This window comes from Nematolebias whitei, chromosome 7 (assembly GCF_014905685.2).
Source record: "Nematolebias whitei isolate Nwh7 chromosome 7, NemWhi1, whole genome shotgun sequence".
Taxonomy (NCBI): domain Eukaryota; kingdom Metazoa; phylum Chordata; class Actinopteri; order Cyprinodontiformes; family Rivulidae; genus Nematolebias; species Nematolebias whitei.
This window is the reverse complement of record NC_056504.1, coordinates 28410366-28425352: the sequence shown is the minus strand read 5'-3', so window position 1 is coordinate 28425352 and position 14987 is coordinate 28410366. Positions and strand designations below refer to the sequence as shown.

The 14987-nt window shown below is 36.6% G+C and overlaps 1 protein-coding gene across 1 annotated transcript in view; it reads right to left on the bottom strand.

Moving 5' to 3' along the window:
- cadpsb (Ca2+-dependent activator protein for secretion b) overlaps window positions 1-14780 on the bottom strand; it is a 143227-nt gene extending 128447 nt beyond the window's left edge. The window contains exon 1 of the mRNA XM_037678709.1: window positions 14208-14780. Within this exon, the coding sequence (XP_037534637.1) occupies window positions 14208-14546 (339 nt within the window). The 5' untranslated portion in view covers window positions 14547-14780. The remainder of the gene's footprint in view (window positions 1-14207) is intronic.
- Window positions 14781-14987: the final 207 nt, after the last annotated feature.

The window sequence follows — 14987 nt, the reverse complement described above, 5'->3', positions numbered from 1 at the left end:
CTACAACCAGGCCCAGGAGCAGCTACAACCAGGCCCAGGAGCAGCTATCATGACTCTTCCACTGTAGCTGCTGGCTACCATCAGAGGGCTGTTGTGACCAGGGATCGGGCGCCGGCTTTTCTCGGCTGTGTAAAAATCTACAGGTCGTGAGTAAACTTAATAATGTCTAATAAATCCAGACGTGGAAAGAAAGAACATTTGGATGAACAAGGTGTTGAGGAAATGGAGGACATTAAAAAGTCTTTGGACTTTATGAGTATGGAATTGACTAAACTGACTTCAAAACAAGAACTATTACTTGGTTTGTTTGAAGAAGTAAAACAACTAAAAATTCAAATAAATGAAAAAGACCAAAAAATAATTGAACTTGAAAAAAAAGTTGACGATATGGAAAGAAATGCTAGATTGGAGAATCTGATTATAACTGGTTTTACAGTAAAACCAAAGTCTTTTGCAAAAGCTGTGATGGGTTCGGTAACAACGGAGGACGCATCACAGCAAGATCTTCAGACACTGGAAGACCAAGTTATATCATTTCTGCAGGACAAAGACTTTAATATTGAACAGGAGGATGTGTCTACCTGCTACACCTTGCCAGGACAGGATAAAATTAAACCAGCAATAGTGGTTAGATTTATTAGCAGGAAACTTAGAAATAATGTGTTGATGCAGGCAAAAAAACTAAAGGGCACAAAGGTGTATATAAATGAACATCTAACAAAAAAGAATGCCAACATTGCACGGGAGTCAAGGTTGTTAAAAAAACAAAAAAATATAACATCTACATGGACGAGAAATGGATATGTTTGGATAAAAGTAAAAGAACAATCACAACCCAAAATAATAAAGGAAATGAAGGACTTGGAAAAATTTAAATAATCCAGAAGAATGGAAACCATCAAATCATCAAATTACATTTAATACATAATTGATAAAACATTTGTTCAATGAACGGATGTTTTTGACTATGACAGATCATACTGAAACTGAATCGAAAATATACAATGTTGATGACTTGATTGATCCTGGTTTTTTTCCAATAATAGAGGATTGTGAATATTATAGTGAACAACAATTTAATGATCTTAGCCTAAAAAAATCTGGCTTATCTATAATTCATTTCAATTGTAGGAGTATAAATGCAAATATTTCCAAGATTACTGATTATTTAAAACAACTTGATCGAACATTTACAATAATCGCATTGTCTGAGACGTGGTTAAAGGATGAAAATATAGTTAATGCACAAATCGATGGGTATGAATTATATACTATGAATAGATATAACAAAAGAGGTGGTGGTGTGGCACTTTTTGTAAATAGTGCTATAAAATGTAATTTAATCAGAGAAATGTCAATGATTGATGAGAATTTAATTGAAATGATAACTATTGAAATTATTAATAATAATGACAGAAATATTATAATAAGTTGTGTATACAGACCACCTGGATCGAATATTGAGGCATTCACAGATAAAATTATTGAACTGTTTGATAAAAGATGTAACAAAACAATTTTTCTGTGTGGTGACTTTAATATTGATTTAGGAATAAAAAAAGATTCTAACAACGTCGGTACATTTATAGAATCAATGCATTCGTTAAATCTTTACCCATTAATTTCAAAGCCAACAAGAATCACGTCTCACAGTGCAACTATAATTGACAATATTTTTACAAATACAACAAATGGGAATGTGACTGGTGGTATTTTAATGAGTGATCTTAGTGATCATTTACCAGTGTTTACAATTTACAAGAAGTATCAAACAACCAAAAAAATAATTCCAAGTATAACTAAAATAATAAATACATCTAAGAAAGCATTGGATAAACTGAAAGATGACTTAGCGGAACAAAACTGGGATAGTGTTTATGTTGATGATGTAAATGAATCATATGATGCGTTTATGAATATCTTTGAAGCTTTATATAAAAAAAAATTGTGTAACAAAAAACCACACTAAGAAGAAAGTTGTTGACCAACAATGGATGACGAAGGGTTTGAGAAATGCTTGTAAAAAGAAAAACTATTTGTATGCATGTTTCCTAAAATGTAGAACAAAAGAAGCAGAAGACAAATATAAGAAGTATAAAAATAAATTAGTCGGGATTATAAGAAAACATAAGAAAGAATATTATAGTGATTTATTGAATAAAAGTAAAGGAGACATCAAGGCAACATGGCGGGTAGTGAATAATGTTTTATAAAAAAAATATAAGAAAAACAGGCATTTCACAAAACTTTACAATAGACAACAAGAATGTATGTGATGAAAATGTAATTGCTAATGGATTTAATCAATACTTTGTGAACATTGGATCCAGCCTTGCTGCAACGATACCTAAAGTGGATAACAATGTGAACTATTTAATTGATGATTATCTTGCAAGTATGTTCCTGACTGGAACTGACAAATATGAAATAATGACTGTAGTCAATAAATTTGTAGACAAAAGATCAAAGGATTGGATGGATATGGACATGATGTTTGTAAAACACATATTGGGTCATGTAATCGAACCATTTACATATGTATGTAATTTATCTTTTACTAAGTGAGTATTTCCTGATAGAATGAAGGTGGCTAAAGTGGTTCCTCTTTTTAAAGGTGGTGACAAATGTGTGTTTAATAACTATCGACCGATATCCTTGTTACCACAGTTTTCTAAGATCTTGGAGAAATTATTTAGTAACAGACTAGACCAATTTATTGAAAGGCAAAATATTCTAACTAATAGCCAATATGGTTTTAGAGAAAAAAATTCCACATCCATGGCGCTAGTAGACTTTATGGAACAAGTAACAACTGCTGTGGACCGAAAACAGTATTGTGTGAGTGTGTTTGTGGACTTAAAAAAGGCATTTGATACTGTCGATCATAACATTCTTTTTGAAAAATTATACAAATACGGTATCAGAGGATTGGCACTGCAGTGGGTGTGCAGTTACTTAAAAAACAGGAACCAATTTGTGCAGATAAATGATGTGAGATCGGATTACTGCACCATTACATGTGGAGTTCCTCAAGGATCTGTAATTGGTCCAAAGTTGTTCATCTTGTATGTGAATGATTTGGTTAAGGTGTCCAGCCTCCTTAAATGCGTTCTTTTTGCGGATGACACAACTTTTTTTTGTTCTGGTAAGAATATTGAACAGTTATTGGAATTAATGATGATTGAGTTTTGTAAAATTCAAAGTTGGTTTAGACTAAACAAAGTATCGTTAAATTTGGATAAGACTAACTATATGATATTTAGCAATAAAAATAAAAATATTGATGTTTCATTCAAGATTGAAGATTCTGAAATCTGTAGAGTATATGAGGTGAAGTTTTTGGGTGTCATCATTGATGATAAATTATCATGGAAGCAACATATAAATTCTGTTAAAATGAAAATATTAAAATCTATCGCAATATTTTATAGAGTTAAGTATCTACTGAATGACAAAGCATTGTATTTGATGTACAATACAATTGTTGTGCCACATTTGATTTATTGTGTTAATGTTTGGGGAAAAGCATGTAAATCAATTACAAAGTCTATTTTTATTTTGCAGAAAAGAGTTGTAAGAATTATCAAGGGTAAACATTATTATCATCCATCGAGTATATTATTTTGTCAAATGAAGTTGTTGAAGTTCCCTGATTTGGTGGATTATACCATTTTGTCATTCATGTATAGAGCTCATAATAATACATTGCCTTCTAATATCCAAATGCATTGTGTAAAAAGAGCTAGTAATTATAATCTTAAGGGGAAAGATGTTTTTGTTAAACCGCAATTCAGAACCAGTTTGAAGGGAAGATCTACCCTAATTCAGGGTGTTGGACTGTGGAACGACTTGGAGTTAGATGTTAAGGAAGCTAAATCAATCTCGGTATTTAAGAAAATGGTAAAAATTCAATTGCTAAAAAAATATATATGAATGTATTTCATGAAAAATGTTGGATATTTGAAATATTACTTGAGTTATTTACTTGTTTCTGATAATTTTCTGAATATGTTTGTTTGAATGGTTTATTAGATAAATAAGGAGCAGATTCAATAAGATTTTTTCTTCATCTGCTACCTTTCATTTTATATTTATAATTGTTTTCTAATTACATATATGCTAATTGATATGTATTTTATTTTGTTATGAAATGAATAAATAAATAAAATAAAATAAAATAAAAATAATTATAATAAACTCACATTTTCTTTTCTTTTGTCAATATCAACTAAATCATTAGTGGGAATCAAGGACAGTGAGTTGATAGATCACATTTAATATAGTAGAATGTGAATGCATGATAGTTGATATATAATTGCCTATGATTTAGTGCAGTCAAAACTATTCCTTGTTATATTGATAGAGTGCTTGCTCACTGATCTTTTTTTTAATATTGTGCATTGGTAGAGAAGAACTATTAATGTTAACCAGTTACAAATGATACTTTGAACTATTTCATTTCCTTTCCTTTTGAAATTCGAGCATATCAATGAGCTAACAGCTAATCTGAGTGGCGTCGAGCAAAGTGTACTGTTGTTCCTAAAAACAAGTCTAATACTAAAAATTTTGTAGCAGTCCATCCAAATACTTAAAAAAAATTTTTTTGCAATGCTGTTAGACTTATATTACGTAATTATTCTGGCAGCTCTTTTTATTATGTTTTGCTGGAAGTGCCCCAGACTTCACCAGAAGAGCTACAGCTAGCCGATGCTGCCAGTATGAGCACTTGCAAATAACCATAACACTCTTTGTGTACAACTATGTAATTCAGACTTTACAGGAATGTAAAGGTTTACAAAATAGATGAAAACTGCTAAGACATTTTACATATTGGAGTTGTTTTAAGCCAGCACTAATCCATTTTGTTCTGGCCCCATTTGGACTAGTCATGAGTTCATCTGTCAGGAGAGGTTTTTTTTTTTCCTTCTTCCATTTAACCTTTATTTATATGGGTAGTTTCACCGAGTCACGAGTACTCATTTTCAAGAGAGACCTATAAAGACCTAGAAATAAACTATGTTTGTGCAAACTGGGGTCATTTAAAAAAAATATCTGCAACAGGTAAGATATTTATTGTTCACAACCTGTGCACAGAACCTAACTTCAGAAGATTTGAACTATTCTTTTGAATACCATAATCATAACTTGCATAGACATTTATGCAATCAAAATATGGAGTTTAATTGTAATATATTCATGTTTTTCATAAACCAAATTAAACGATTTGTCTGAATGTTGGGTAATGATGTTCAGCATTTATTTAGGTTGTCTCTTTGAACAGCAGATGAAGATAGAAAATGTTTTATGAGAACATATACATTAAAGCAGCAAACACCATGTACAAAAGAATGTATAAAAAGTGTATAAAAAGAGAGGAAGATTACTTTGTAAAATGTTGTATTGAGGTTAGAATAATTCCTTACGCAATGCTGCCCTCCATTTGCAGTATTTTCACTCAGAAGCTTATGGTGATTTAATGTTTGCCCACTGAAAATCAGGACCAAAGAGTGGATTTAAAAAAAGAGGCAAACAAAAGCCAGTTTGATCCTGCGTTCATTTGGTCAAACCTTTAAGAAAGGGCATCGTCACAACTAAACTCAGCTTCCCCTCCTGCTCTGAAAGAATGAAATATGTGTAATTTGTGAAGCTGTGATCCATGTTTCAAAAGGCTGCACATATTTGCTGGTGAGGGGGTAATTTCACCTGCTGCTTTTCAGCTGTCATTTCTTTTCTGACTCCACTTTTGTATTGGTATCATCGGCGAGCACCTTCCCATGTTCTCATTAGTGCTACAGAAACACAGTTTGGAATCAGCTGCTAAGAAGAAGAGTAGACCATTTCCATGCAGCAGCTTTCACATCCAGACTGGCATGTTTCATTGTTGCCTCAAAGCGTGACTTGGACTTACTGGATGCCTTGTTTCAGGAACAGCATTTTAGAGAGATCTTACATAATAATTCAAAATTACTTCCTTGACATACTCGTGCTCTCCATTCGCAGCTACAGTCTTTTGTCTAAACATGTGCCTGAGTTCAGATGTAAATTTGTTTTAATAGTTCTGATTTTCATCAAATATTGGGTGAGAGAAAGGGAGGCGCACACCTTTTGTTGAAAATGAAAGTGTGGTTGACTCACATTAAAGGTTTATAAATATATGCAGTGCACAAAACTGTGGCTGAATCAGTTAGTATTTTTGTTCATCACCCAAAAAAGCAGGTGATATTTTATCTGCTTGTAACAGATGATGTCAGTTAAGAAAATATCTCATGAACCAGCATGACAAAATTTAGAGACATTCTCACAAAATAATCATTGAGCATACATTTATAAACTGATTTAACATTTGAAATCTATCTGATTTAAGATGGCCACCACAGCTACGTGATGTAAGAGAACATAAAAGTAGATGTAATTTAGTCAACTTTAAAGATATTAAGCTATAATTTAAAGTAGTAGTAGCCAAGAGTAATCCCAAACTTATATTCAATGCTCGGCACATCGTATGATTGTTTTGCTTCAAACATTGGCACCAACATTTGGAGTCAACCTTGTCTTTCTGTAAGCAAAATATCTCACGAATCACTGAATGGAATTTTATAAAACCAGCAGAAATTATTAACTGGATGGACAATAGGGCTGAGCAATATCTTGATGTTTTAAAAATATCGAGATAATTTCATATGCGATATAAGATGGGACTATGGGGCGGCTGTGGCTGAGGGGTTAGAGCAGTCTTCCTCCAATGCGAGAGTTGGGGGTTCGAATCCACAAGCAGTCACATGCTGAAGTGTCCCTGGGCAAGACACTGAACCCCTCGTTGCCTCTGATGTGTGTCCCATCAGTGTATGAATGTGATAAAGCACTGATTAGTCTCTTTAAAATGATTTGTTCAATTAGCTTTGTAGAAATCTAGTAGAGTGCTGTATGAATGGGTAAATGAGGACAGATTGTAGTGTAAAGCGCTTTGAGTATCTTGAAATAAGATAGAAAAGCGCTATACAAGTACAGTCCATTTACAGTCGACTATATCATCTGTATTGACAATTCTATGCTGCATTATAATTAGGCTTGAAAATCTGTTTAGTTGTACTTTTTCTCACATCTGTGCTCATCTCGCCCCCTCCTCCTCCCTCACTGAATACAAACAGTCCCTCACTGCTGCTTCACACACACTAACATTGTAAAAGCATCGCAGCTGGGGAGGCTTATTATTTAATATATGTAAAATATCTAAAAAACAAACTTTATTTTTTATTTTTTTTATTAGAACAATACAAACACAAAGAGACATACAAAAGCAGTCACAATGACAACCTCACAATCAACAAACCCTTCAGAAAATATACATACAAAAAACCTCCCCAACAATATCCCGAGCGAAACCACAACATCTTAGTGCATTCTAAAAACTATTAACAACAAATTATAGGCGAGTAATCAGGGATAGAAAAATAATATCAACATCACAATAAAATAAAAACAAAAATAAAATAAAAAAATGTGGGGTTTATACCAACTTAAATTCTGATATTATTGAGAAAAGTTTGACTGCTGGGGCTGTATTAATTTTTTTCAAAGATTTACTAAATAATAATAAATCATTTTTTAATGCTTTTACAGCTGGAAGACATTTTGTAAAACGACATTTATGAATGTAAAATTTTGCAAACAGTATAATATTATTATTATATAATATTAAAAACAAACTTTAATATATGTAAATAGTTAATATTTTTTTAGACATTTATTTTGTACAGTTAATTAATGTGCCTTTGTGACAACAGGGACAAAGCTTTGACTCAGAAATTTATTTGTTATTACTTTATGGAAAGAAAAATATTGAGATATACAAAGTATATTGTATATCGCAATTTAACTTAAAAAAATATTGAGATATTAATTTTGGTCCATGTTGCCCAGCCATAATGGACAACTACCACTGATTAGATTTTGGAGGTAACCCAATTCAAGATGGCTACCACATCTAATCAATCATCCAACATAAAAATGGGTTTAATGCAATCAGTTCTACAGATACTCAGCTAAAAATGGACTGGGTAGCTGAGTGTCTTTCACATCACATAATTTGAGTATTAATAGATTGATGTTTTTGTCAAGATTGACCAAAATTACTACAACTCTGTCAATTCTCAACATAAGATGATTTTAGTTTAAAACTTTTGCATTGAAGGCGGTGAGTAATGAGCTTTCTGTCATGAACAGTGAGGCCTTGAATTGTTTGTTCTGTTGTCAGTTTAGTCACACTTTGTAGTTCAATCCATTTTCTCCTCATGACCGTTCAGTTTCTAATATCAATTTGTTCGTCAGTTCAAATGCTGTCAATGCCATCATTAATACATATTTATCTGCCATCAGCAAAGACTAGATAATTACATCTCTCTATGACCTTTAATTGGATCAAATAATCAATGCAACCATCCTGCCAAGGTGGTTTAAAAAGGACATTTTGTGTTTTATTTAAATCACTGTACCACAAGCCAACTTCATTTGCTTGTGTTCAAATTACTGTACAGTTTTCCAACATATCTTTTCCCCGAGTTCTTTATTTTTACTCCAAATTCTCACTTTTACAAACACAAACGGCAGTGTAGAGGTGAGAAACGTATCCCATATGGACAACTCTGCTCCACACACACCAGTGTCACTTAGAGCATTACAAAGCTGTTATCTTGCTTGAACTGGTTAGAATATGAAAGCAAAAAGGTCATAAACTCCTCATTTACTTTGCCAAGACAACTAAAAACTATTGGAGGCAAAGTGCCAGCTCATTCCACCTGATTACCTTTAAAAACTCTTTTTTTTTTTAAATAAACAAAAGTCAAAATAAAATATTGTTTAGTTTGAAAATGTGGCTGCATTTTGAATTATATTAACACATGGATTTTGATAGATCACAATTCAAACAAAATTAACTGTAAACTTTATTTTTATCACCCACCAGGGCAAGCAAAGGCAGAGGGATAAAGGTTTTGCTCGTGTTCGTGCATGTGTGCTTGTGCACACGCATGTTCATTTGTCTAATATTGGCAAAATATATCAAACCACAGAACAGATTTTAATTAAACTTTCATAAAATAATTACTGGACGTACATCTAAAATTGATTAACATTAGGCGAAAACTTGACATGGCCTCCAGCCAGCTGATTTTATGAAACACAAAGATTGCTATACATCAACCTATTGTGCATAAATTGAGCTGGAATTTGGTGTAGTAGTAGCTCACAGTCATCCCCAACACATGTTCTAAGCACTACAGATTGCACAAGAGCTTTGTCCGAAAACTTGTAATTCCTGGCGTCAACTCTGTCTGTGAACAAAACTTCTCATGGACCAGCTGACTGATTTTAAAGAAACTGTAAGGGATCACTTTATGTACAAAACTGATTAAGATTTGTAGTCAGCCCAGTTCAAAATGGCTGCAACAGCTCATTAATAGCTACAACTTACTTAAAATTACAACAACAAAAAAGTCTGTTAAAACTTGATGTAGCAGTAGCTGTGGGTCATCTTCAATTCAGTTGATTTATTAAGCGCTAAGTCACAACAGAGAGGAGCCTGATAACTGAAAGATCTTCCTCCCATTCGGCTTTTGGAAACTCTAGGAACCACTAGTAAATCTGCAGTCTGAGAACAAAGTGCTCTGCTAGGAAAACACAGAAAAATAGGATATGTAATATAACATGGAGCTAGGTTGTTGAGGGCTTTGTAGGTTAGAAGTAAGATTTTGAATTCAATTTTGAATTTGATAAGAAGCAATGCATACATACGTACTTCCAATACATACTCTGAGCTCTAACAAATGCTGCAAAATGTGGTGGCCATCTTGAAATAAAGGCACCAGGTGAAATGCATTCCTTAAAGGAATGCATGCTTTTGATTTGCTTAAGGATTTCTTACAAATTTGTGAGGTTGTCATCAGCCTGAATTAACCACATTTGCTATGATTTGTACAGAACATGCTGCTGTTGATTCCAAATACTATGAAATTTTGAAAATGTATATTTTTTTTACAACAGAACAAATGATCATCTAACAAACTGAGCAAATATCAGAACTATACTGTTATCCTAAGGAAATCTTTTAAACACATTTATTCTTATAAATATCTGTTCACAACATAATACGATAAATATACTTATACTGAAGGAAAAAAAGATATATCTTTTTTATACGACCTGCTATGTTTGAATAATTTACGCCCATTGTTGTGATTAAATAAAGGCACTACCAGGACAATCACAATAATTGCATCAACACAATCTATACATCTGCAAAATAATTTCAGTGATTTACTCTTCCTCTGTGAAGAGAGCCATTAGTGTAAGTATGCCCAAAGATGGCCAGGCTTGTGTGCAAACAAGCGTGCCACCAGTTAATTATGCATGAGCACTCATCCAGCATTTGACAAACGGCAGCCTTCCTTCACGTTAAACAACAAAACATTTCCTTTCGTCCTTCAAAGGGAGGCAACAATCTCTCACTGCCCCACTGGCTTATCCTTTTTGACAAGGTCATTGAAAAAAACAGCAGAAACAGCAAGGTCTATTCGGTTTTATTTTATTTTTTCATCACTGTGGCTTGGGTGCCAGAGCTTCTAATAACGGATTATTGTGGAGCTGCTCCACATGTTGTGCTGAGGCCTTTAAGTCTTTTCATTACATAAATTGTTTAATCATATTTCTGTGACCAATCTGTAACAACCACGATGGCAAAGAGCTAAATATTAGACGTGCATCAAATGATGGGAGGAATTACAATCATAGTGAAGACAAATATGGAGAGTTACTATGACTAGCTCAGAATATTCTATAGTGAACTACAATGAATACATGTAGCCTTTTTTAACTACAAACAGCTAAACCAAATCAGATTAAAGACAGTATTCCTTGAAGGAATGCATGTTGCCTGATTATTAAAGATTGAAAATAAAGTCATGCACGTTTTGTGCAACATCACAAGATGTCATTTTCAGTTTAAGTGTTGTGGGCAACTATCAGCTAGAAAGTACTACCACTTTATATTTTAGCTCAACATCTATAAATTTAATTGAGTTATAGCAGTGTTTTTAATATTGGCTACAATAGCTGTGGTTTTCATCTTGAAATGGAGTGACTCCAAATGGCAGTCACGTGCAGACATATCCAAAGATTAATTTCTGAAAGTCCCGGCAAAATATATCCAGTGGTTCATGGAATATTTTGCTAACAGACATACAGTTTAAGCTAAAGTTTTAACCAAAGGAAGCAAATATTTTTAGAGTTCACAATATGTGTTGGGGGAACCATCCCAACAGCTACAATATCAAAATCTGAACACGAGTCACAGAAAAGGGCAGCACGGTGGCGCAACTGGTAGAGCTGCTTCCTCTCAGCGAGCAGGTCTCTGGTTCAAACCCCGGTCCAGGGGCCTTTCTGGGTGGAGTTTGCATGTTCTCTCCGTGCATGCGTGGGTTTTCTCCGGGTACTCCGGTTTCCTCCCACAGACCCAAAATGTGCATGTTAGGCTGATTGGTAACTCTAAATTGTCCCTAGGTGTGAGTGAGAGAGTGAATGGTTGTTTGTCTCGTTTGTCTCTATGTGTCCCTGTGATGGACTTGCGACCCGTCCAGGGTGTACCCCGCCCCTCGCACAGTGATTGCTGGACATGGGCACCAGCGACCCCCGTGACCCAAAATGGAATAGGCGGGTAAAGATAATGGATGGATGGATGGATGGATGGAGTCACAGAAAAACGCTGTGTGATCTGAGCTGTAACTAGTGTGACAATGAAGAGTGAAAACACTAAAGAAAGCTCTCACTGCAGGGCTCTGCTAGTGGTTTGTTTACAGCTCTAAAGGTCCGTTTTCAGAAGAACAAGTCTTCATCTTTAATCTTGTGTCATTCCACAACAATTAATTGATCAATTTCCTGACAAAGAGCAAGAAATGTGTTCTTTCCTCTCAATCTCCTGCGAAGTTTTAGGTGTTTTAGTGAATGAGATGTCACAAAGATCAATCCATCCATTATCTTTACCTGCTTCTTCCATTTTGGGTCACGGGGGTCGCCGGTGCCCATGTCCAGCAATCACTGTGCAAGGGGTGGGGTACACCCTGGACAGATCGCAAGTCCATCACAGGGCCACAAAGATCAATCAATTATTGAATTAGTTCAACTGATCAAATGTATCTGTACTGTGCAGTATGCACAAATGTACAGGGAATCAAACTGAAGGTATCGCATTGTGCTAAAAAAAATAATAATCTGGAGCTAAATAATAGGCGATTATGCAACTAATTAGATGTTGAATCAAATATTTTAGCCAGCAAATAAAGATGACCTAAATGCTTCATACACAGCTAAAAGAAAAAAGTAACAGAATGCAGTATTTTATACTTTCGGAGAGCACAGAACTGACAGTGGGTCAGTGTTTCAATTACTGGCACACTGCTCTCATCAACACTTCATGCTTCTATCACAAATCTGTATAAATGTAAATGCATTTGTATGTATATATAAATATATATGATGTAAATTTGACCGAAACAAAGCCATTTTTGTCTTGTACTTAAGTTTGATTAGTTGTGGTGGCCATCTTGAATTGGACTAAGTAAAAAAAAAAAAAAAAGTTGATTACTTATGAATGTGCATCCAGTGATTAATTTCTGAGAGTTTCATTTAAACCAGTTCACTGAATCATAGGATAGTTTGGTAACAGACAGAAAAGGGCCAGATTTATATAATTCGGGGGCCACTTCTGACCCTCGGATCACATTTTGCCCACCAAAGCTGCTAAACATCAGTCAGTTTTGACATTAGTTCTTGATTTGAAACATTCTTTAAACAAGGCAGCTCGTTAACTGAATAAAATAAAAAAAATCATATTGTTTGATAAAAGAGCATTCACTATTTCACAAGTTGTTCAATAATTATAATTATGCTGCTAGAACTGACTGTTTAGAGGCCAGCTCTATCAGACAGAGACATTTTTGATTTCCTGGTTGGACTACAGACGGTTTCTTATCCAGATATTCGCTCACCCACAGCAGAGGACTGTGGCTGACTCCCAGATATCAAAGTAGCCTTACTAAGTCTCGCCTCAGACTACCATCAACCTACACTCGACGGAAACAAACATTCATGGAAGCAGAGTGGTTCCTACCTCCCACGTGCGTGTGTGCATGAGTCAGCAGAATAAAACAAACCATATGGCTTAATGGTGTCCAGTGGAACATTAAAAGTCTGCAGGTTAGATTAAAAAAAAAAGTGTCCATTGTTTTGTTTGCTGTAATCCAAAAATCTGAGTTATCGAGCACATGACACTTGTGAAATGAGCACAACTTCGTGCAGCCGTGACGGTTTCAAACAACAAGCAGAACTAAAAACATAATGAGGTTCATATTTATGATTTTATTATAGCAACAGGCTGATAAGTTGATAAACTGGGGGTAGTGCCCTCTTTAAAAGGAATCTTCTCTGCAGTACAGAGCCTCACACGGTGACTTTGACAGTAAGGACAGTATGACCCAAAACTGGTTCCAGCATCAATGGAGGAACACAGCAGGGTTGTAAAACCAGGATGAGGGCCTTGTCCTCTTCCCAGTAAAACCACACAAGCTGCACGTTGTAAAGGGGACAGAAACAGGTACAAACGCAATCGTGTGCAGTTAATTAGCAGTCGTCCTTCAGGCAGATGCCAAGATAATCTGCTTGAGGAGAAATGCTATTAAGATGCCCTCCTCCTAAGGGATGTGTGTGCCTAAAAGTCACCTTGGGAGGCCAAATTGACGAGATAAGTGATGGCGCAAACAGTCCGGAACTGGGAACCAGCAAGGAGGAGCGGGGACATAAAACCGGATACAGCTGCGTATCTGGGAGATGCGTTTCCAAGTAGGACAACGTCCTGTTGTAAATCGTCATCCACCGCCTCCTGAGCGCCCATTCACTTAATCTGAAGGACTGGGCAGCGAGTCTGCAGCACCACATGTCCCTCCACTATCCAGGGGCTTGTGTCTGCTCAAAGATTTGCGTCAAAATAAAGTGTTTGAGCGTGCACAATGACAGGACGGGCCTTATATGGTGGCCAACCCCAGGCTTTCCTTCCTGTGCTCTTTAGCTTATCTAGGTCATCAATGACAACATGTGCGAGAAGAAAGCAGTTCATCATCATCCCGTGAAGAATCACGGCTTTCCACCGACAGGCCCCTTACCTTCTGCTGCCGCCTCGCCATGTCTGTGGGCTGCTTCGCGTTGAACGGGTACGCGATGCATCGCATCACGAACACATACAGCTGCAGCTTCTTTTTGCGCTCCTCTTCCTCCCTGTGCAGCTTCTCCAGGTCCTCCTTCTCCTCGCTGACGGCGGACGGGCTCGGACTGGTCGGCCGGGCGCTGCTGCGGCTGCTGCTGCTGGGCGCCAGTCCGCCCGAGCTCTCGCTGGTCCGGCTCGGAGAGATGCGGGATCCTCCGGCCTGAGGTGCCATCGCCTCTTTGCTCTCCTCCTCCACTATCCCGTCCGATTCCTCCTCGCTGGACGACGGGTCCAACATCTTTGCTCGTTTGAGGACTGATGCGCTCCTCACAGATCAACCAGCGGAGGACGGCGGCGTCCTCGGACCGTGACCCGGACCGGTTGTCTTATCCGAGATTTTCAGAGTCGAATGCGTCCGAAGTGGAGATAAGTGGACAGGCCCTGGCTGTGTACCACTACGCTGGCTGGGAGGATGTCAGCAGGACGGAGTGATGCTGGAGAGGAGGCTGCTTCTCACTGAGCTCGCTCCGCCTGCGCCGAGCAGGCGACGCTTACGCATTTTCTGCGTTTTATTGGTCGGCCAGTGCTGCGGCTGTGAGGAGGGGGTGGGGAGTAGGGAGATGGAGCCGAGGGGAGGGGCAGGGTAGGGGGAGTTTAGCCGAGGGGAGGGGCAGGGTAGGGGGAGTTTAGTCTAACTACAGCTGAACGAGCTGCCGGAGGTGGCCTCTCCTCTCCATCC